Source organism: Delphinus delphis, chromosome 3, assembly GCF_949987515.2.
Source record: "Delphinus delphis chromosome 3, mDelDel1.2, whole genome shotgun sequence".
Classification (NCBI taxonomy): Eukaryota; Metazoa; Chordata; class Mammalia; order Artiodactyla; family Delphinidae; genus Delphinus; species Delphinus delphis.
Window position 1 is genome coordinate 122,033,341 of NC_082685.1, and position 25,403 is coordinate 122,058,743.

General features: G+C 38.7%; 1 protein-coding gene across 2 annotated transcripts in view; it reads right to left on the reverse strand.

Annotated features, from left to right (window-relative positions):
- RGS7BP (regulator of G protein signaling 7 binding protein) overlaps nt 1–25,403 on the reverse strand; it is a 160,670-nt gene that overhangs the window by 73,291 nt on the left and 61,976 nt on the right. For both annotated transcript variants that reach the window (XM_060009434.1, XM_060009433.1), the window contains exon 3: nt 11,313–11,443. In XM_060009434.1, the coding sequence (XP_059865417.1) occupies nt 11,313–11,443 (131 nt within the window). The remainder of the gene's footprint in view (nt 1–11,312; nt 11,444–25,403) is intronic.

A 25,403-nucleotide genomic window follows, 5' to 3' on the forward strand; every position in this document is an offset into this window, starting at 1 on the left:
AGAATAATACAATGAACATCTAAATATTCTAGTTTAACCAATTTTTAATATTTAGCCATATTCTTCTTTTATCTCTCTCATTCTCTGTGGGTGTGTGTATATATACATATATATATAGGTTTCATATATATGGATTATGTGTATAACGTGTATATGTATAAATGTATAATATATATATATAATTTTTTGTTGAATCATTTAAGAGTTGCAGACATTAATGTTACTTTATCCCAAATACTTCAACATATAACTCCTAAAGAACAAAAATGTTTTCCTACATAACCTTAAAACAATTAGCACATGAAAAACTTTATTTAATTTTGATTTAAATGTTTCAATTCAATTTGATACAATGCTATTATTTAATATGTATATATATATTCTATATTCAAATTTCCCCATTTGTTCCAATAATGTCCTTTATAGCTTTTTTTTTTTTACATTGAAGGATCCAAATAAGGATTATGTACCACATCTAATTGTCATGTTTCTTTATTCTCTTTTAATCTAGAATAGCATCCTTGTCTTTTTTCATTTTTCATAACATTGATATTTTTGAATAAAGAGTCTGGGCCAGTTTTAAAGAATGTCTTTAAATTTGGATTTGTCTGATTGTTTCCACAAGTCTAGGTTCAGAGTAAACATTTTTGGCAAGAATATTATAGAAGTGATACTGTGTCCTTTTTAGTGCATTGCATTAGAAAGTGTATGTGTTTGTCCCATTATTAATGATGTTAGTTAAGTATTGATTACTTGGTTAAGGTGATTTCTTCCAGCTTTTACCATGGTAGAGGACTCTTTTTCCCTTTGTAAATATTAAGTAATCTATGGAGTGATTTATTAAGATGTTATAGCCTTTTCAATATAAATATTTCTTTAGGTTTGCAAAAAGTTTTTCTATTTTTCTTAATTATCTATTTCTCTCTGTTTTCTCTATTCTTTCAGAATCCTATTTCATGTTAGAGTCTCTGGATCTTAATTAGCCCTATATTCTATATTCACTGTGGGGGGCTGAGCTCTGGGAGAATACCTAGACTTGACTTTTCAGGTCCCTATTTTAGGCTCTCAGTATTTCCATTATAATAATTGTTAAGAACTGTGAAGGGTCTGAGATTTCCCTCTACCTGTGAATTAACTTGTCACAATCTCATGGATCCTGGAAAGAGACACGAGACTCTGGGTTAGAGACAAAGAAAATTTAGCACTCACAAAATTGTAGTAGAGTATCAGCATTTGTGTTAATTTCTTGAGTTTTAATTCCCACAGGGAGACACAAGAAGAGCCAGATCATTATACCTCCACACACACAAAGGAACCTTAATCTCAGGAACCCTGAGATTAAGGATCTGAAGTCTTCTATAAGCATGTCTGCCCTTTGCGCCGGGAAACATTTTCATTATGCTGAATCAATCGTAAGCATGCCTTGCTCTGGAGGGGAGGCACTGTCTCTGTTTTTCAAGAACATTTACTAAATAAACATCCTTGAAAAGATAGTGTAAAACAAAGGGCAGTCAGTGCCTCACTTTGCAAGAAAAACTCTGTTCCCTGAAATGCAAGGGCCTGAAGGAGAATGGTCTCCCAACACTAATTAACCCATCTATTAAAATTTTATTTGATGGATAGCACTTTCATTTCCAACAAATCCCGTTGCTTCCTTTCTGTTACAGTTACTGCTTTTGAGGTATGACAGACCTAAAATAAATCTGTTGATTACATTTATATTTTAAATTCTTCATCTGTTTCTACTTTAAAATTTGTTCATCAAGTATTAGTTGTTTGCGTGTTGCCATTTGGTACCTCCCTTTCAGGGTGTTGATTTTCTTAAAAATCTGCTAATCCCTGGATGTCTGTTTAGCTTTGTCCTTGAGGATCTCTCTTTGCCCATCATTCTGATGAGTATCCTCCTTCTGGTGATTGGAAAAGGGGCAGGATGTGTGGCTGGACAAGGTGTGTCTAAAGCTTGTCTTCAGGGTGCTTCTCATCTCCGTTGATAAGTTTACCTGGGCACACAGCCTATTTTTTGGGTCCCGTGTTTGCTTTGAGTTTCCTGTTTACAACTCCTACTCCAAAGAGATATGTGGAACAATTTAGCCTGGGAAAAAACACTGGAGTCATGTGCTCACTTTCTTCTTCCTCTGCAGCAGTCCTTATGGAGGATTCGAGTTACTTCACCCTCTGTTCTGCTTTGCTGCCTGGTCCTGACACTCACAGCAGGTGTCCTCCTGGGGTAAGCAATGATGGTCTTGGTTACTCAGTGTGGGGCAGCTCAGCTTTTCCTGAATGCAATTTCAAACATTTATTTCCCTGACAACAGCTCCAGAAATCCTTCCTGTGATTTGTATTTGTTGACTCCTACTTTGAAGTATGTCTGGAATTGATTTTATTTTTGTCGTATTTTTCTCCTGCATGAATTTCTTTTGTTTCTTGAGTTTCTTATTGGTTGTGGCTTCATTTCTTCATTTATATCTACCAATCCAATCCCTGTTGCTTTCTAGCTTTGAGAAATTCCTCAATTTCTGGTTTGTTGAAATCATACTTCCTTGTTTTTCAGGGCCATGGGAGACTGTTTTGTGTCTGCCGACCTCTATTTTTTTTTTCCTCTTACAATTAGTAGGACCCATTTGACAGAGTTATGGCAAATGGATTCTGAGTAAGAGTGATGTATGCCTCTTCCAGATTGGCTTCTAAAAATCCTCCCATGGGAACATCCATGCTTTCTTTTCTCCCCTGACAATTGGATGGATTTGGGGAATGGAAAGAATAAAAGGGCCCACCCCACCCTAGCTCTGGCACTGGACTATGACAATGGTGAATAATGAACTCTCATTGTTCTAATCCATTGAGATTTGATGATGTTTCATGCAGCTGTTACCCTACCCTGACAAATATAAGAACGAATATGGATTTATTCTTTTCATTATATCTTTTGCTGTTATTTCGATGGGTTTTTAGTAGGAGGGGAAATATACGTATGAGTTCAGTCCAACATCTCTGGACAAGCTTCTTTTTCTCCAATTATACTCCCTCTCATTTAACAACAGATGCAGAATGAAAGCAAATTCCTTTGCTTATTCAATAATTATTAATTGAAACTTTATCTGCTCCAGGCACTGTACTAAATGCCGGAGATACAATGGTGAGCACACTCAAGGTGATCAACTCTGGAAAGGACAACAGACAACAAATCAGGTGTCTACCCCTCAATGTAACACGTGCCTGGGGGACACATTGCATGGGCATAGGCCCTGCCTTGGAGAGCCAGGAAAAGCTTTCTGCAGGAAAGTCCCATCTAAGTTACAAACCAAAGAAAGCATAGGGTAGACCAGGTGAAAGGGATCGTTGTGGAGTGGGGCAGGGTGGACAATATGTTTCAGGCAGAGGGAGCAACTGGAAAGAACTTCTAAGTTCAAGTTCCTCGAAGTAGTTCAAGATGCCGAGGCTGTTGAGATGGGGTTGCTGGTGAGAGATGAGGCCGGAGAGGCTAGCAGGGCTGTTCCATAGATGTTCTTCTGAGCCACATTAAAAAGTTGGCAGGGGAGCGCCTCACAAACCTGAATGTTGGCCTATCTGAGTTCTGCATCCCCAGCTTCCCCCGTTTGACCAGTTATCCTTAGAAGGAGCACCTGTTTCTAACATCAGGTGGGCTGTCTGCTCTGCTCTCAGGAAAGGGTCAAGCTGCTTCTAGATGGTAACTTCAAGTCAAAGTTTTACTTTGCCCAAGAGTGACTATGCATTTAAAATCATTTTTTATTATGAAATGAAAAACTCTGTCCCCTGAAACATTAGTTTCAGGCCTCAGTGAACAAGTATTTTCTTGGGGAGGGGATGGAGGGGGAGGGGAGAAGGGGAGCCTTTAGAGCACCTTAAAATGTCACTAAGCTGGCTTCACCACTGTTGAGAACCAGGATGTCAAAAAGTTGGCCACTTTCCTCAGGGCCTCGCAAAGCTTTTGGCCTTCAGCTCCTTTGGGATTTCCATGTATTTTTAGCCTGTTTATGGATAATATAATAGGCGTGTTTGAGGAAAAGTTAAGGGAAACCACACATGAAGCACATACCAGTTTGGAAGGCTAGTTATTCTTATATTTGTGAGAAATGGTCAGTTGTTTAGGAGGAAAAAAACCACATGTGATTGTGGGGCAGCCTCAAGAGTCCCAGAAGACTGGGCTGGGGTCCTTTATTTAGAGTGGAGGCCCCTTTATCACACTCCACTCTGGAGACTTCTTTCCTCCTCTTGATCTCATTTCTCCCATCCTCTTTCTTTTCTATTCATATTTTCCTCTCTCCATTTCCCCTTCTCCTCTCCACTCCTTTCTTGCCTGCCTGTCTTCAGCCTATCGTGACAGTAGGAAGCATTGCCATAGTGTCTCCTTGGAGGCCCTGAGTTTGGACTCCGATGTCCAGCAGAGTCAGTTTTATCCATTTGTGTACATTTCTCTAGGAATCAAAACAAAACACACTAATCTTCTCTGAGCTAATATTCTGTCACTGCACTATCATTTCCTTGACGGCAGGGGCAAATTTCCTATGTCCTTTGTGCTCTTGACACATTATCTGCTATGATACTATACACAGGGAAGGCTCTCGGGACAGTTTTCATACTGACTGTGAACAACTAAATGAACACAGTTTACATGAGATGCGTGGAAGCTTATCCACATGGTTACTCTCACTCTCATGCATTTTCATAACGGGTAGGAGATTTATAACTCCATCCAGTGTGAAAAGGACTGGGGAAATGTAAGCTGTTTGTTAAGTAATCCACTTTTACTCTTGCATTTCCAAAAAGCATGTAATTTAAATAGAAATAAGTTATATTAGTTCAGTTAGTTGTTTGCCTATATTAAAAAATAGTTTCAAAGGCTTTTCTACACTGTGGTAAGAAGATATTCATAGTGCCATAAACACATAGTGGAAAATAATACTTATACCATAAACAGAAATCCATTCTTGCCCATACACTGGGAAATAAACATTTTCCGATACAGAGCTATTTCCCTCCCCCGCCCTGTGTCCTTCTCTGTGCTCCTTGTGACACTGTAGTCCTATCATTGACCCCAGAGTAGTAGTCATCTTGGTGGTTCCATTAGCTGAGTGAGGAAGCAGAATCACAGGGCACAGGAGAAGAGCAGACAATGGAAACACATTTGAGGGAGGTCCCTGTGAGGCTTTCACTTCTCCATTTCCAACCCCCAAGGTAGAGCAGAACAATGTGCAGACGGTATTGACTGTATAGTTAATTAATTTCAACTTTCCTTTAATGGGTATCATGGCTAAATCATGCTCCCTTTGGATCACAGCAAATATCTTATAAATCATTAAATGATCTATGCAGTTAACTTTCCCTCTCATCTTAAAAGTAACTCTCTGAACTTATTTTGGTAAGAAATTAAATATACAATAAATTTTAGCCATTAAACATGGTATTCTGGAATACACGCACCAATCATTGTCAGATGTGTGGATAAAATTCAGCCCATGGTGCTAGTATCTTTCATTTCCCGATTTGATATGTTCTCTTGCCTTTCTCCAATGTGGCTTAGTGGGAAATGGTCTGGTGTAGTGGAACAATCATGAACTTTGCAGCAGGATTAATGTGCTCTGTGACCTTGGACAACAAGTTACCTCTGTGAGCCTCAGCTTCTCCGTCAGTAAAATGGGAAAAACGATACTTGAGGATGAAATAAGATGACATGTATAAAGCCCCTGGCAAGTAGAAAGTATACAATAAGTGGAAGCTATTATCATTGCTGTTATCCTAGTCCTCAGCTGACATCTACTTTGACAAAAGGTGATGAATATTGTGTCCTGTTCACTGTTTGGTATTGATATATGAGGACACGGAGACAGAGTAATAGATGGTGTTAGATTGCCCTTACATTCCAGAAGTTGGTTATATTTGGGTTCTCCAGATAGTACAAGTTGTTCTGGTCTTGGGTCCTTTGCATTAGATACCAATGTTTATGAAGTTGTGTCCTTCTTGTCATTAAATCTCAGATTAAGTTCTACCTCCTCGGAGAGCTTTGACCATCCCTTCTAAAGTAGCCACCCAGTCATGGTCACTTTCTATTACATTACCTATTCTAATTATTGACACTGTAATTTTAGTGTTTGGGAGTTTTAGAAATTTTCCCCCCCAAATTTTAGAAATTCTCGTGAATATTTCTCTTCACGAGACTATATACTCCATAAGAACAGGGATCTCTTCAGCCCTGATCGTTTCAGTCTCCCAGTACCTTACACAGGTGCTCAACAAATATTTGTTCAAAGAACAAATGCATGTTTCCACTCATAAGTTGAATCATAATCTATTTTAAGATTTATTCTGCTTCATTTCTTCAAACCTAATGTTCTATTTTAGTATCAATTGCCTCATTACATTGGAAAATAAGGCTTTACTTGTGGTTTTATTCTATTTCCGTCTCTGCGTTGCTTGTTTCTTTTATTGGTGGGTCATTTTCTTTACATTTCTTAATAGGAGGCTGAATACCCTGGAGTCTTTACTGCTCATATTCTATCCTTTGTCTTAAGTTTATCCTGTATTTTGCTGGACGGATGGCGGTTCATTAATTTCTTATGAGAGCATCTTGAACTCTCAACTCCCACTAGAGTTTGACATCTCTCTCTTCTTTCCCCTTTTGTGACTACATTTCCTCCACATTTTTTCTCTCTTTATATATACTGGTGGCACATTGCAGGGGAAGAACCCATCTTATCTTAGGGGGAGGAAGGGATAATGGTATACCTCAAAGGACCTGGGGACAATCTGGCTGTAAGTGATGGCAGAAGAGTGGAACAGAGTCAGAGAAGACCATTGAGAGAGCAAGGAGAGATGAAAATAAAGATGAAGGAGCAAGTTCACATGTGAAGGGGGGCTGCACTGGAGTGCTCTCTCTTCTCTGCTGCTTTCAGAATGGGAAGGTTGTCAAAACTGACTGACTGCGGGGAGAAAGGGAGAGAGGAAAGCTGTGGTCAAAACGGCAGGATCATCAATTCTCTTAGAAATCTGGCTTCACTTTCTGCCAATAGAGTGAATGAAACCCATGGTCGCATTTTATCTGGTGTCAGGAAACAGGCAATAATGGTCAATATGATACATGGATTCATTTGTGGGGAAAGACTTCCTACCTACTAACTGTGAAGAAGTGAGAGAAACTATTTTTCACTATAAACATAGAAATTAGACTTTGTCAAGTAATGGCCCAAGCTAAAACTTTAAGTGTTAAAATATGAGATTACACAATGCCTGAAATTATTCCCATCTGTCATCTTCTCCACAGTTTTTCAGAACCACACTCTGCATGGTATAATCCAATAGCCTTTATTAAATGTGGGTTTTTATCTTATATTACCATAATTTACTTTAACTTTCTTGGCCATGAAATAAGACAATCATCTTAGTACTGTTTGTCTTCATTTTTTTGGCAATAGCATGATCTTATAAAGTATAAAAGATTTCCAAGTAGATTGTACCAATCAGACTTATGAGACAGCAAAAATTCAGAAACATGGTGCATGCAAAAATCATGAAGGTCCACTGAAGATGTTGTTAAGGACAAAGGATATTTATAATTTGCTTAATTGGGAGAGAAGGACAATCTTCATTATTAAATTCAAGCTTTCTGCAGAAAATGAGATTTAAAATGATTTGAGGCTTATTTTTCCCAGAAACAAACCATACTCCTTGCCCCTGCGGTAACCTTGTGTGACCTTTTTCTTCAAAGAGTAAACACATGACTACTCAATACAATAGTAAAACTAAATGTGATATTCAATACTTTCTCGACTTATGGTGGCAGTCAGGGAGGTAATTAGAAATAAAAATAAATTAAGGGGTTTCCCGGGTGGCGCAGTGGTTAAGAATCTGCCTGCCAATGCAGGGGACACAGGTTGAAGCCCTGGTTTGGGAAGATCCCACATGCCACGGAGCAAGTAAGCCCATGCACCACAACTACTGAGCCTGCGCGCTCTAGAGGCTGCGTGCCACAACTATTGAGCCCGTGAGCCACAACTACTGAAGCCCATGCGCCTAGAGCCCGTGCTCCACAACAAGAGAAGCCACTGCAATGAGAAGCCTGTGCACCATAACGAAGAGTAGTGCCCGCTCGCTGCATCTAGAGAAAGCCCACCTGCAGCAGTGAAGACCCAACGCAGCCAAAAATAAATAAAATAAATAAATAAATTAAAAAAGTAAAAGTACAGAGAATTGGAAAACAATTTGGCTTCAGAATCTAATCACAACAAAAAATTGACCAGAGACTCTCATATAGAGCCCAAATAATGACTCAATTACAATTCCTGTTTTTCCTTGATAGAAGATAAAGAGTAAAGAAGAATTGGCCAAGCTGTAGTAAGAAATTAGGATGGAGAAAAAATTAGCTAACCTAAAAGTTATCAAAATACGAATTTTTACCATAGCATTAAAAGAAACATACCAGAAAGAGATTCTAAGCAGAAAGAGATTTCGAGTGTTATAGACTAGAATGGGAATCACCATTCCCCTAAGACTCTGAGGACTAAACTCATTCCTCAGTATCTGTATGTGTGTGGGGGAGAATGGGGGGTTGGTTCTAGGACTTGCCATGGACACCAAAATCCATGGCTCAAGTCCCATAGTTGGCCCTCTGTATCCGTGGTTCCATATCTGTGGATTCAAACAGCCATAGATTGTAAGCATAGTACGTGATCTGCGATTGGTTGAATCTGTGAGGGTCAACTCTATTTGATTTCTTGAAGGGACTGAGTGAGCTCATCTAGACAGGACCCCTTCCAGCCCAAGGCCACACTAGAGATACCACTGTTTGGATAAAGAGTATATTATCTGGCATCTTAATTCTTGGTAGACAGACTTCTGTCTAGTGGTGATAAAGAATAAAGCATACAACAAAGTTGAAAGTATGTACTTAGGTGAGTAAGAATAGCCAGGTAAGGGCTTGAAAGTTTCCATTTTTGTACATATGATGGGGTGATTTCCTTTTGTTTCAAAGGTAGCAAAACAGTTATCCATCTTCACTGTGTTTCAGAGTCACCTGGAGTGCCCCCAGATTCTGATTCAGTGGGTCCTGGACAGGATTCTTGAGTCTCCATGTTTATCCAGCACCCTGGATAATTTTGAAGCGCATTTTCTAAGGATTTGCACTTTAAGTAGTAATGATTTTAGAAGAATCAAATAGAAATCCATCTGGAGACTTAATTACAATGGGGAGAAATCAAAGATTCCATCAGGTATATTCTTTTTAGAGTCATACTTAGAGTGTCAGGTGCTAGAGCAGGGAACAGAGGTTTATTATTTTTAAAGGAAGAGGCACGGAAGGACAGGGATCAGAGACGGATAGTGAAGATAGGAGGCAGTGCAGACCACATGAGCTGATCAGTTAAGAGATGATGTGTTTTTTATTTGTGTGGTCAAGACCAAATACGATAAGGAAGAACCTGGATGAGGGAATCCCTGTTACTTTTAAGCAGAGAGCTAGCAGAGAAGGGTCTTCCTTTCAAAAGTCTGTTGTGAAAAGACAGAAAGTAGGAGTGGATGGCAGGGAGACCAGATGAAAAACCAAGGAGTTAGAGTGAGACAGGGAGTGAGGGTCACATGGTGTTACGGACAATCATCAGGGGAGATTTCAGGGGCAACACGGGCATGAAATACTGCAAGCACAGCCAATGCAGACCTGGGGAAAAAAAATGACCCATACCCAGTCTAGTCAACCATGATTAGAAAGAATGCAAATACTACTCTGTGTGTGTGTTCATATGTGAATGCGTGTGTGTGTGTGGGGGGGGTGATGGTGGCAGTGTATGAGAACAGAGAGGACAAACAAAGACATTGGGCCAGTGACAACTGTTTGGGTCATCAGTGTGTCTGAGTATTCAATTTTCTGATCAGGACTCCTGAGTGTCAAGGGGATAATCTCTCCAAACATGAAGTAAAGGTGGAAACCCATGAAAATTCAGCCTTTAGAAGGAAAAAGAAAAAGATAATATTCATGTATCGAGAAAATAATCTCTCTTTGGAGCAGCGTAGCATAATTTTAGTTCTGACTTGTGCATACATGTGTATGCAAGATTTGATTTTTACAGGTACTTTATCATGTCATCTAGTTCCTCTCAAATTGCATGCTCATTTGATTTCATATCTCTTCTTTAGCTGCTTCTTCACCTGAAAGGTCTTTCTTTTTCCTTCACTGTCTGAACCCTATCCTCACAACCTAGCTCAAGTCCCACGCTTTCTAAAAGATTTTCCCTGATTATTACAGTTTACTGACCTTTTCTATCTCTGAATTTAAATCATAGACAAAGGTTACCTTCTGTGCATCCCTCTATTTCTTGATCTCAAGCACAAAATGTTTGCATTCAGGAGGCTCCCAAAAAGTATTGTTCAATGAATTAGCAAAGAAAATATAGATTGAATCCTCCAGTGACAGAAACTTTTGGCTTCCTCCCCAGCATCCATTCCATTCCATTCCACCCTGTCCCTTTATGCAGTAGCCACTGGTTGGGTGGGGTCGACTCATCTCCTAGCTCCAGGAATGGGCCTTGATTGCCTAAACCAATCAGTTTATTTCCATCCCCTTGGCTACCGTGATTGGTTCAAGTGTAGACATGTGGTCTGACCTGGTCCAGTTGGAACGAAGCTCAGGACATTTGCTAGTCTATAATGGGAGAAATTCTCTCTGTATGCATATGTGATGACTGAAACTGTTGGAATCAGTTTGCAAATGTGTGGGAAGGGCAGCTTGAGGGTAAAGTCAACTCCCCCCACCAGAAGACAGAACATCACTCAGAATGGGAGTCAGAAGTCTGATCAAGCCATGCTGAAGCCACTGCTGCCTCTAGAGGTTTCATTCATTTAAGCCAATGTAGTCTCTTTATAGCTTAAACCAGGGAATGAGATTTTGTTTGTTGAGTTCCTCCTATTTTTAAATCTTTGGGACACAACTTATAATTTGTCGTCTTGCAACCAAATACATTTAGGGAAGTAGCAGCAATCTTGGATAGCATTTTCTGCCCTAGTAAGATCATTATATAATTTGGCTGCCCATGCTGATTCTAGCCAAAATCATGTTCACAAGTGGTAAAATAATAAATTTGAGAATTGTTTCTACCACAATTTCTATTCAAGGTGGTCAATGTTCTTATGTACTTTGATAGTACTGATATAGACTTCTTTTATTCATTTATATCAAACATTTCCTGAACATTTATATCCATTCCAATTGTGTGTAGATAGACAAATGGTACATATAGGCCTTTGCAAAAGATGAGGTTTTGTTTAACATTTCTCAGTGTTTATGGCAATATATTAAATGAAGATACCTTTTCGATGAAATTGAAGAGACCCCAGCAGACATATGGATTTTAGCATCTCTGTTGTGTACATTTCTAAGCAGCATTGCAGCTGAATGTAGAGCCGACAGATTTCTGGATGGATCTCACCACCTTCTGGGCTGCAACAGAATGAAAGAGAAAAGCTGTGAACATTCTCAAGATTTCACTCATCAGCCATTTGTCTCAGCTCTGAGAGAGGAAAATGCCCACTAAAGATTTCTAAAGCCTTGGGTCTAAAATATAGGACTTCTTGCTTTCAAACCAATAACCAAGGTCACAGTTCTTACATAAGTGTCTTTCTGAATAACAGCTCTTAATATTTTTCCCCTTCAGCAGCAGATTTCTGCTAGGAGCTTAAAATCATAAATGTTTTAAGTAATTGAAAATATCAGGCATTTTCAATTTAACTGTTGGAACAAACTCCCAAAATATATTTAAACCATAAGACTATCCTAGCTTGCAAGAAGAGATTAAAAACTCTTATTTTTAGAGAAACTAATGAAGAGCTATTCAGTTACCAGTTAGAAGATAGCTCTTTAGTATTAAGGCCCTAGCATAATATGGTTAGAGAGCCAAGATACAAATTATTTTTATCAGTCTTTTGTCTCAGTCTAAAGGACATCCTTTATTGTTTGCTATGGTCAATTTTTCAAAGGCTAAGTGTTTTTAGTGAAAAAATGAAAAACTTATGAAAAAAGAAAAGTAATAAAATTCTAATAATTTTGCTTAACAATCTAAGCCTAAATAAATACTGAATTTATGCTCTAAAATTTATTATAAAGTACTTGAGCCTTTCTCTATTAACTGTGATAAAGCAAACAAATGTGAATATGATAAAACATGGAGTGATCACTTTTTAAGAGGAGAGGAATTAGTTGTTGATAGAACACTATTTTATATGCAGGTAAAATAGCATGTATTGAATAAAGCGAACTAAACAAAAGGGATACAACTTAGAGATAGATTAAAAATGAAAGAAGTCTAAAAGGGAACTCTGTCAAATGTCCTAATGTGTTATCTTTATTTTTATCTCCATTCATTTAAAATGCAATGAAATCTGACTAAACAATGCAGCATCTGGATTTGATTCTTTTGTAAAGTGGTCAGTGGCATAATGTCAGGCGCTACTATCAGAAAAAAGATGGTGGCTTCATTTTTATTTAAGTTCTGGAATCACACTATAAAGAATTTGTATTTACATAGCACTTTACAATGATAAGTTTACATTTTGAATATTTATTTAGTAGATGAGCCAGCATTATTCAACAATATGGCTTATATAACACAGGAAAATGCAGAATTCTTTGCCTGAGTATGAATGATGCCTGCAAAGTTATCCTATGTCTTTCCTGTGTCAGAACAAAGGACCTCAAAAGAGCTCATATGCAAAATTTGGCTTTATCTGAAAAATAAGAGCCTATATTACTTTCTCATCTGTGTCTCATGGGTCCAGCCCTAGGCCAACACTGGAATCAAGTATATCTTTGGCGGAAGTCCCAGATTTTCTTGCAGAGCTTCTTCTTCCAGGTGCTTTCCACCCTCAAGCTATCCTCCTGCTCACTGGAGTTCTCCCCCATCCCTCTGCCACACACACACAACGCCTCATTATTTCATATCATCTTCAGCCTTTCAAAATGTCTCTGCGTCTGTCCTCTCTCCTCTCCTCATGGCCCTGCCAGACTCAAGGAATAATGGGCATCAGTGGTTCACATAATAAAAAGTGATCCTGGTATATTACCTGCTAACATTGATTTTGATAGAAAAAACTGAAGGTAATGTCCCAAAGACAGGCTAGAGGGAAAATATTTTAAAGCAGGCAGGTCTTTTCCGTGCTGCGTCATCATTTCCATCATAGCTGCTTATTTTCACCTAGGCATAACATTGGCCCTAGTGGCTCATATGCAGATTAAAAAAAAAACTATAAAGAGTCTGTGGTATGTATTGTACATTTGATGAATGGGGCAATTAGCCAGTACAGTATCGTTCCAAACCATGGAGTATTCTTATTTTCAGAAGTACAAAATATGTGTTTTGTGGCCTAGTTCCAAAAATATGCAAACTTCATATATATATATGACATTTTATGTAATTTAAACAAATGATTACTGTATTAACAAATCTTTAGAGCCAATATATTATTTTACAGCTGGACTGTGAGAGACAAAGCAATGTATTAAGTGCTTTTGAAAAAAAGGCATGTCAGAACAGAGATTAAAATGCCTAACTCCTATCATTTCCTTGGGTGCCAGCTTCTTAATGCCTCTGTAACCAACGGAGATTCTCTAAACTGTGGAACCATTTTGCCCTTCTTACATGTTATGGGAGGAAACTGAATGGATGCTGCCAAATCAGCCTAACAAAAATTAATTGATGCTAAAGTTGCGTTATAAATTTTCTGGTTAAAAAATTCTTACATGTGCTCATATATTATCCTTTAACATCTTGGAAAATTGAAGTATAGAGAAAGAAAGAAACTAGTCAAACAGCAACGGGCAAGTTATCTTTTGTGTTAGCGTTTCCCAATGCCTTGACTAGGCTACATTAGCCTCAGGTCTTGTACAATTTATTTCTCCCACTTTAAGAGCTCTAAGCTGTATTACTGCTACTGATTTCTAAAAGTTCATTAAAAGAAAAATTGCTGAATGGGTTATAATACGTCTAATATGATCAGTGGGCTGAAATACATTTTTGAGAAGAATTAAGAGCATGTAGGTTATTTTTGTAACAAGTGAGCAAGAGTCAGAGCCTGGAGAACGGAGGAAAAGTCAAGAAAACAACAACGTGGAAACTTGAAACTTCCTAGGGATAAGTTATAAGGCCTAGGGGAGATTTCACATTGAAACCAAATTAGGCCTACATACTTACTCCAGGAACGGAAGCAACTTAACTTAGAGGTAACGTTACCATGTGTGACTGATGCTTAGTCTATAATGATTTACTCTTATTAATCCAGTTGAGGTCTATGAGAGTCACCCTGAGGTGATGCTCATTTAATTCAGTGAAAGAAATTTCAGAAGTTAGTGACTTAGGTGTGATTATTTATTTATTTTTCTATTAAGCAGAAGTCAGGAGCTAACCTGATCATTTTGATTAATTTGAAAGCCTAAGTATTAATAGAAAAACACCCTAAAAATTAACTTCGACAATATTTCAGTGATTTAGAGCTCAAGTTGAATCCAAAAACGTTTAAAATAACTGCCAAGTTATGAATCTTTCAATCAACTCTTTAAGGATGAGAACCAGGATTTAATGTCTTAATATTAGGACTTAAGAGACCTGCACTGGTGTAGTAATAGGGGGACAAGAACACAGACATTGCCTAAGTCACCCCTTGGTAATGGAAATGCTCTCTAATGTGAATATTCTTTTTTTTTTTAATTCTTTTTTTTTTTTTTTCGGTATGCGGGTTTCTCACTGTTGTGGCCTCTCCCGTTGCGGAGCACAGGCTCCGGACGCGCAGGCTCAGCGTCCATGGCTCACGGGCCCAGCCGCTCTGCGGCGCGTGGGGTCTTCCCGGACCGGGGCACAAAACCGTGTCCCCTGCATCGGCAGGCGGACTCTCAACCACTGCGCCACCAGGGAAGCCCATAATGTGAATATTCTTATTTTATAATTCAAAAGTAATATGATGAACACCCACCAGAATGACTAAAATTAAAAAGACTGACAATGCCAAATGATGATGATATGGAACAACGTCTCGTACATTGTCGGTAGGAGTTAAAATGGTACAACGCCTTTGAAAAAAGTTCTGGAAGTTTCTTATAAAACTAAACGTATACCTCCCTGTGACCTGGCAATTCCACTTCCAGGTATTTACCCAAGAGAAATGAAAATCTGTTCATAAAAAGATCTTTCTAAGAGTGTTCATAGTTTTATTTAGAATAACTAAAAACTAGAAATAGCCTGGATGTCTGTCGAGAGGAAAGTGGATAAAGAAACTAGAATATCGTACATCAACTATACTCCAATTAAAAAGAAAAGCAGCTAGAATATTCCTGCAATAGGATAATACTCAATAATTAAAAGGAGTAAACTCCTTATGCACAGAACAATACTGATAAATCTCAAACACATAATCTTGAGTGAGAAGATCCTTATACAGAAGAGTAAATACTGTATGACTCCATTTATATGAAGCTCTAGAACAGATAAAACTCATCCATAGTGATAAATATTAGAACAGTGGTGGAGAGAGTATCGACTGGGAAGGGATATGAGAGGGAACTTTCTAGTGTTAGGGTAGTATTCCATATCTAGATAAAAGTTTGAGTTACCTGGGTGTACACATTTGGCAAAAGTTATTGAATAGTACACTTGAGATTTGTGCATTGGATTATATGCAAATTTCATTTTTTATAAAAGAACCATAGGCAGTGATATTTCATAAAGGAAAGTACAGATGAGTTCAAAGTTTGTCCCGAAGCTTCTGCAACATGTACCTGGAAAGTATTACTTAAGTGTAAAGAAAGAAAGAGAAAATTATAGTCAGAGAGATTTTCAGTATATTATAAAATACTTATTCCTTAATTTTGTATTAAGATGTTTTAAAGCATGTTTCACACGGAAGTTGTTGTTAAGATGACTTTAAATTAAGTTATAAGCACTTTTCTTTTACATATTGTATTTCCTCTCCTTTATCCTTTTCAACCCTTTCAATTGAGGCATAATAAATAAATGAAATTTAAAAAAAAGAACCATAGGCAAATATTGAACTCCACTCAAAGATAAGCATGCTGAACTGTTTAGGTGTAAAGTGTCCTGATGTCTGCAACTTCAGAAAAAAAATACAGATTGCGGAGGGATAGAGGGATGAACATACAGATAGATGTGTGGTAAAGCAAGTATAACTTGGCATAAATTGAACAAAACAACTGGGAAGCTTTATGACTAGTAAGGTCAAGTTCGGGGGTTAGCCTACTGGGGATTTTGGTTATGAAATGCCTTGGCCCTGCATCTGTCTGCTCTTTTGCCAAGCTTGCCAGACTTGGTGTTTTGTGCAGCTGCTAATAGCTTCTTGAAAACCAGCAAAATGTTTGTTATTTTGAAAGTCTGTCCCTAATGCAGTGGTTTATATATTTAGATGAAGGCAGAAAGACATAATAAAAGGAAAATGGGTTCCGGAGTCAGAAAACTTAGCTCTAAATATAGACTTTGCTGTGTAGAATTGTGATTGTAGGAAAACCACGTTAAGTTCTCCAAGACTCAGTTTCCTCAGCTGTGAAATAGGCATAACAACTATTCACGACCAAAGTATCTCAAGGTTGGTGCAAGGATCAAATGAGATCATGTATGGGAAAACAAGTAAAAACTGTGAAGGATTGTTAGAAGTTGGCTGCAATCCATCTAAATACATCAAAGTTGTGTATAATCTTATACACAAGCCTTATGGTTGTGTATAATCTTTAGTATTAAAACTTCTCTGCCATTCTAAAACATTGTTTACAGCTACCATACATGGAGCTGAAGGAGACTTTGGTTAAATAAACATACCCTTAGGCTGAGAAAGAAAGGTGTGACCCCATTGACAACCACTCAGCATTTCACAGACTTTGGTGATGACAGATAAACACTTGGGGGTTGTCAGCTAGCAGAGATGGAAACCAGAACTCCTGTTGCAGAAAATATATCCAAGTCGTTCTTCTCGGAACCACCTCTGTTGGCTGTTAAGCCAAATGGCAAGGAAAGACTCAGGGAACCAAATGGGATGAGGGAAAGGGATGATATTCTTTGCTTTATTTTTCAGAGCAAATAGCTGGGGAGGAAAGGGATTAACTGACCTACCCTAGGATAGTGATCTCCGGGATATCTCTTCAAATACCCCCAGTGGTTTCCTCTCAGATAGATTCCACTTATACAAGGATATATCCTAATTCTGTGCCAAATTCAGTGAAGGCTTCAGAGCCCAGCCTTCATACGGTTTCATGAAGGAGATTTCTCAAGGAGGCTCCATGAGTTTACATAATCAGTGAATAGTCAGAGGGCAGAGAGGGCACAAGTGTGTGTGTCTGTGTGTGCATGTGCGTGTGTGAGACCCAGTTATTAGTTTAGGTTTCAAATTCTTAAAATGTAATTACAGGGTCTCTGCAAGTTCATAAACACAGAACAGATGGCAGGTACCTACTAAATGACTATACTCTTTCATAACAAAATAAGCCCTGCAATAGATAGAGGAGATCAGTTAAGCAGAAGAACAGAAACAAGATATTTTTCAAGGTATCTTTATATAATAATAGTTGACTCTTTTGTCTCCAATTTTCTCATAATCTTCCTTTTAGTGAATTTTTATGAAACTTGTGTTTTAAGTGGCAACCTCCTGTATTTTCTTCACAGAGAGTCATAGCAAGTTTGGCTCCCCCAGGAGCCTTTGAAGAAGTAATTGCAGTAATCCCCTCACTTCACCGCATGTCAGTTTCATGGGAACATATGGCTTGGTGACTTTCCTGGCCACTGAACACGAGTCTGGATCAAATTCTGCCTTGGTGCTATTCGGGTTCAGTCAGAAATGAAACTTGACTTTTAACAGCGGAGTGAGACCTGTAGTGCAACAGAACTATCTTTTGGTAGCTACTTTGCATACCTTTTGCAAAACAACAGGCCTCAGAGGGGCCACACCTTTTATGATTTAGGGCTGTATTCTGGTCTTCATCTCCCTGTTGTTTTGGTCTGCCCTCTGGCAGGATCTTTGACATTTCCCCATGACCCAGTTGAGAAGTTGATAAATAATGGGTAGCATCACCAAGCACCCTGTTCATTTTTTTTCCTGTTTAAAGAGTAAAACCGGGCTTCCCTGGTGGCGCAGTGGTTGAGGGTGTGCCTGCCGATGCAGGGGCCGCGGGTTCGTGCCCAGGTCCGGGAGGATCCCGCGTGCCGCGGGGCGGCTGGGCCCGTGAGCCATGGCCACTGAGCCTGCGCGTCCGGAGCCTGTGCTCCGCAACGGGAGAGGCCACGGCAGTGAGAGGCCCGCGTACCGCAAAAAAAAAAAAAAAAAAAAAAAAAAGTAAAACCTATATTTAAACGTATTTAAGCACTTTCAAAAAAATCAATAGCCATCAGTTTCCTGACATTGTGATACTTACAATGAAATAAGACTAAAAATATTACTATTGAATTGTAAATCATCTTTTATTCATCTTAAATGTTACTGTTTAAGGCATTACTGAGGAGAGCTGGGAGCAGGTGGTGACCTTTGTGATGCTGAAGAGCCTTTTTGGGCATATCCCAGGGCATCTGAGGTTGGAGGAGTTAATGGGCTGAACATCATAACTTTTTTTCTTGCTACCTGAAACTCATGCTTATTGATCAGGAGAAAACTAACATTTACAAGGCACTATTCCTTCCATTTCCAGAATAAAATATCTTATTCTGTCTTGGCTTCTTCTCCCAGCCTTCCATCCTTTTTGGCTTGAGGGTCTTTTGGCCTTTCCATCTTTCCCTCTGATTTTCTCAATGTTTTTCTCTTTATCGTCTCTGGTTGGGACTTATGTGGGGTCTGCAAACAGCTCTTTAAGCCTTGGTTCTCCAGGTCTTGTGATTCTTACAGCTAGCAGATGGAAGCCTGTGGCTGGTGGAGTCTTTGCTGAGATGACAAGTCAGCACCATGGGTTACATGGTGACAGCCAGCCCTATCCCACTGACTGTAGCTAGGATCAGTTTATTTTTAAGTATATACATATTTACATTTATATTTAAATTAAAGAAGTATATATATATGTTTCCACATTTTAATGAGAAAATATTATTTTGCATCAAAAATCAAGATTTTCAACCTCTGATGCTTATTGTTTTCACCTGGTAGCAATGATCTTCAAAGATCAGTTATCATTCAGTGATCATGTGTTACACTGGAAAGAATTCAGCTCATTAATTTTCATTATATTCAAAGTTTGGGTCATTAATTGCAGCAACGGGTTAATTCCTGCTTTTATCCACTGGAATTTTAGGGTTCAACATATTAAACTGTTGGTTTATCTAAATGGCATTTAGCTCCTCATTCTTTTTTTTTTTTTTTTTTTTTGCGGTACGCGGGCCTCTTACTGCCGCGGCCTCTCCCGTTGCGGAGCACAGGCTCCGGACGCGCAGGCCCAGCGGCCATGGCTCACGGGCCCAGCCGCTCCGCGGCATGTGGGATCTTCCCGGACTGAGGCACGAACCCGCGCCCCCTGCATCGGCAGGCGAACTCTCAACCACTGAGCCACCAGGGAAGCCCTAGCTCCTCATTCTTCATTTGATCTTAGCGAAAAGGCCAAGAAGCGATTAGCTCCTCATTCTTAATTATGTCTTTAAACTAGGTGATGCTATATTTTTCTTTAGCTAAAGCTATAGGCTTCATCAATATTGCAGAACAATGACATGACTTTAAAACAACCTGAGGTAACTGGGCTGACCAAATTTAACTTATTCAATTAATCCAAAAGAGAGTTTTTGATGAAAAGAAAAAGAAATTTCCCCATCTCATTTAACTGCATGGCACAAAATGTTGATCAGTACTTTAATATCCAATGATGACAATTCAGTATAGTTACATATACCAATATGTATAGTTATAGAGTAACTAATTGTCAAATCCATTGTGGTTGTGGCTTCTTCTTATATGTGAGAGACTGTTTATCTAGAGTGATGGCCTGAGAGGTGACAAAACGTCATGAGAGTCCAAAATATAGCTCACACAGGCCTGAAATTCTTTCTTTCTTTTTTTTTTTTAACCTCACAAAACGATTAAACCAGGAAGGCTCTTTGGGGAGCATTTAGGAAAAGGGTAGAAAGATGGCGTCTGTTTATCATATAAATAACAATGGCAACTACATATAGCTCCTCCTATGTGCCAGAGCTTCAGTGCTGCCAGTTTAGCTCTCTGGCTCATTTTTCAGTTTACATGAAGGATCTTGAGAAGAGTTAGAACTTTTTTAGCATTTTGCAGTCTACTTTTCCAACTTCAGACTCCTACCCAATGCTAGAAGTTCTTCAAACATTATACCTAATGGGATTCTCTCGTGTTATTCTGTCTTTCTATTGGCATGCAATGATAATTTGTATTTTTTGCATAACTCTCAAAAGATGACACTTCATGACAATATGTTAATGTGCGTTTCTAAGACAGATGTAACAGCTATTTTCTACAAAAAGGCAAAAGCTTTATGCAAACAGAAGAGACCAGTATCTATACACATGGAAAATATCATATACTACCATGAGTTTTTTTCACTGGACTATAAATTCCTTGAGGCCAGAAAGTTTATCTTATTTATCTCCATAACCTCCAACACTTAATGACTGTCTGGTACATAGTACGTTCTCAATTAAACAGTTCACCAAGGCAGCCTTAAAAAGTAGCGCCTACATGATATGCAGAAGCTGAGGCTGGAATTACAGTGCTTGGTTCTGCCATCACCAGCTCCATTTCACAATTAGAGATTGGTTTCTTAAGAATTTCCTTTCTTGCAACCTTCTTTTTTTTTCTTTAAGCTGTTTTATAAAAATAATACATATTAACAGACATTTTATGTAGATAAGTAAAAATAAGGAAAGGATGACTTATACTAATACCAGAGGTATCCATTATTAATGTTTTGGTATGTTTCCTTCCAGATTAATATCCCTAAGAGCAGGAAGTTTTATCCATTACTTCTGTTCCCCAAGCACTTAGCAGAGTGCCTGGCTCACTGAAGGCTCTCAATCCATGATTGTTTAAATGAATCAAACTGAATGCTCAAGGCTGACCATGTATGAATCCAAGTGTTACATGTAGTGTTCTCAAAGGGGCAAGGCTAGTACCTTCAGAGTGGTCAAGTCAGTGAAGGAAGCAACGGTAATCTGACCACCTGAGGGGGAGAGCCCATTTTACAGCAGTAGCTCACGTTTTCTCAAAGAAAGAAAAAATATTAACATAAAGGCCACCTTCCAACCTCCATATAAAGCATAAGTGGTCCTGCAACAAACAGTTCTGGGTTTAGATCTTGATTTCATTACTTATAACTATGTGATCTCAGGCAACTTTCTGAACCTCTCAGTGCCTCAAAAACTGAATTAGGTTAGTAATACCTGATTCATAGCATTACTGAAAAGATTTAAGTGAAATAATAGATGGGAATTATATGGTCATAACAAGTACAAATGAATGGGGGAAGTATTCCAGGGAGGCAATTCTGCATGTAATGCCTAGACATCTTTACAACTTTGTTACAGGCTTTTTTCCTATTTAATTATTAATTCAAATAATATTTATTGATTTCCTTCTATTAACAAAGGGAGAATCTGGAAAAAAAGAAGGAAAGCGTCACTTTTTCTGGAGTCCTTTTTTAAGAGTTCATGGAAACTCCCATTATTATCCTATAGTGTTTTTATTTGGTGATAACATATTGTAAAGTCTCCCCTAAGACAGTGGTTTTTCTGAACAATGACAGGAAACTTGCAGTCTTTTGTTTCTTCCTTGATGTGGTATCATTTTACTGCCATCGGGTTTTCACCTTAATGGCTCCATCATGGAGATCTGCATGTAATTTTTTTTTCTTTCTTAATGGTAAAGTATAATGTGCCATTAGGTGAAACAGAATGAAAGGACTCTGCACCTCTGCCAATAGTCAGCTCAAGAACAGAAATAGCTCTTCCAAGCAGACAGACATATGGGCAGGAGAGAGTGATTTACAAATCTTTAGGTCAGTCTCTCCAATAGAGGCATTACTTCTGATTTTTAAAATAGTATGAGTTATGTAAGATCATTAGCCTTTAGCTAGGAAAAAATAAAAGGGTCGTGGGCTTCACTGTCACAGGACTTGAGGGTAGGAACCCGCTTTATTATTTCTTGGCATTTGATTCAGCATTAGCAAAGTGCAGTAAAAAGAACATTTCAGGGGAGTTTACTAGGTGCCAGATACCATGCCAAGCACTTACATCTCATTTAATTCTCCCAATGAATCTGTGAAGTAGTTACTGTCCTTATCCTTAGCTTACCGAGTGAAGGAAATGAAGTTTAAAAGAGGTTAAGGAACTTGCTCAAGGTCAAACTAATTGTAAACACAGTGATAAGACTCAAACCTAAATTTATGCTTTTAAGTACTCTGTAATATTACCAGAACTGAGTGCTCAGGAACCGAACTGTATTTATATCTTTGTCACTCATCTCATGCATAGTTATTGAGAGCATACTTTATGCAAAATATTGTGCTAGGAATGAAATAACTTTTTTTCTACTTTTTATTTGTTGAGGCCCTTAATTATTGTAGCTTAAGTTGGCCCTACTCCTAGTTCTTCAATTTTTCCATTTATAATAAGTGCACAGTGATATTTTCTGCCTGGCTCAGGGAAATGCATAACACTAAGGGAGCATAAGTGTATAACACAGGATGCATGCCAGGCTAGTGCAAGCTGGTGTTTGTGGGGGGAGCGGGGAAGACTGCCAGTGAGGACAGTGTGTCCCCTAAGCCCCCAGGGGTCCCTCCATCTAAGCAGAGCAATGAGAGTGGGGAAAGGGTGTGTTAAATACTGGGTATGGAGTTCTCTTTCTGGCTTTTTGTGCTCTTTTCTGATGCACAAACATGAATGGATTGAGTGGGGAGTGCGTAGGTGCCCTTGATGCTGTTCATGGGTCGTAACTATTCTCTCTTTTGCCTACCGAGAGGGAGAAGTCTCCAGCATGTAACGCAGAGGGCTCTTTATTATAAATGTGAGAGTTCTCTGCACAAGAGGAGGAATAAACACTATAGATTATTTGCAAAGCATTTTAGAAGTGAGCAGTGAGATAAATATATTAATGCAAATATATGACATTGTTGGTGGCTAATGGCTCAGCCGACTTAGACCGTAAGAGTTTTAAAATGTTAGACAAGTAGTCTTCATACTTTGTATATCATGCATCCCTACCCATAAAAAAATTAAGTATGCACTCCTACTATACATGTATTTGTTGATACACCATACATATATAATGATATTAACATATTGGGCATATTAAAATGTAAAAAAATAGGAATTAGAAAAAGAGACCATAAAATATAAAGTTACAATATTTTCTTTCAGATCATCTTGCACACCGTTTGAAGCCCACAGGCTAAGATCAGAGGTTCTCAAACTTTAATGTGCATTAGAATCACTTGAAAGGCTTGTTAAACCATAGTCTGCTGGGCTCCATCCCTAGAGTCTGGGCTGTGGCCTGATCATTTGATTTCAAATAAGTTCCCAGCTGATCTAGGAAACACACTTTGAGATGCAACAGGTTAGCCTAATACAGCCTTACCCCTTAGGGAAGGTATGCAGCATCCAATGGAAAGAAGCAATAATGATGGCCAGTAGAAAGGCTGATATTTAAAGCAGACGACCCTGTGGAGAACCCCCAAATCATAACACACAGCCACAGAGATGATTTCATTAAGCAAAAGAGTCACTTAATGGAAGCCAAGTATGTTCCAGGCACAAAGAGAGAAAAATGTTTTCAGATAACATTCCAGATACACATTAAGGAAATCTTAGTAAGTAGGTCCAAACCCACACCTTAGCTCAAACTTAAGCAGATGGAAGACCATGGGAGGTTCCAGGACGGCAGTGATACAGCATCCCACATGGCAGACACCCCTGAGAAGCCAAGCATGGCTTGGCAGACTCTTCTGAGAGCCCTCCTGGAGGGTGAGCATTCAAGTTGAAAATCCTATTTGGTTTGCTCTCCAGGTTTTACTGGGCAAGGCTTTATTCTAATTTTAAAAACGTCTTGTTTTAAAAGTTTTGCTTCATTTTGGCCTTCTTTCATTTCTTGTCTTTGAACTCACATTGCAACACTCTTAATACAAACTGACATCTTATTGCAAACCAAAGGAAGTGCGGTAACACCGACTTTACAAATTAGTATATGAGTTAATGAAGAGCCCCCAAATGCTGAGATGACTGGAAAGTGACACTGTTCGGGCAAGGGCAAGGATGATAACCTCTACCTCCTGCTCTGAACAAATCCCTTACAGGGGTGCTCATTTGGAAGCCAGTGGGAAAGGCAGGGAATTCATAAACTTATGTTCCAGCTCACACTACTAATATTCCAGAGACTCATAACAGAAACCAAACGTGCCTACAGCTGATGAAAACTGCTTGAAGGTTGTTAGGCTGTGGCATGGACAGGGGCCTGCAGTCTCAGGGCAAAGTAAAGACAGCTCCTCTCTGGCTTTGTGAAAGGTAAAAATCCTGCTTGTGTTCTCTGGACCTGCTGCAAGGGTGGGAAACATCCTTCAGCGGAGTGTAACAGGGAAACTGGAAAAGTTGATCCAGGCAGGAAATGGAAGAATAATAGAAGCCTGGCTGACACGAAGACAGAGGGAAAGGACCAATGGGGACAATTCTGTGTGGGAACTTAACTACATTTCATGGTGGAAGGTTATGCATGCTGGCTGCTAAACCTGCAGTGAAACATGGAATTTAGCCCATTCTTTCCCAGGGGTTTGGGTGGACAGGAAATATTTATTTATTTATTTTTTTAGGAATTAATTTCTATTTAATTTTTACACTACCATTTCTCTCTGTCTTGTTTTTATTTTTTATAAACAGTGCAGCTACTCTTTGTGAAGAATGTCATTCCTTTTCCAAGTTGATTACTTTGACTAGTGTGTGCTTAAGTTACATTTCCCAACATGAATATGTGAAGTCTCTGAGTGATATACACACATTCATTTCCCTCGCCTGTGAATTATGAAAGGCAATTTCTGTTGCAGTTTAAACATGTCGTGTAATTAAAGATACAAATCTTGAAATATCTTTTTTTCACCATTCTATCCTTGTTTTTACATACACACACACACACACACACACACACACACACAGAGGCACACACGGATTTTTTTATGTCAAGCATGCAGTGTTCTACCAGAAAGGAACAATGTCAAAAATAATAGCAAGGATAAAGAAAAATAATCACCCAGTCTACATGGAGCCAAGAGAAAGACTTAGAAAACAGAGTCAGAAGTTGTAAGGCAATTTTCCCAAGCATCAAGCAGTATTATATTTGTTTGCTCTCTGAAAATGAGAAAATAGTATTATGACAAAGTTAAAATCATTTTTAGATGAAAAACAAATTATGCCCAAATCCCACATCTTAATGTATCT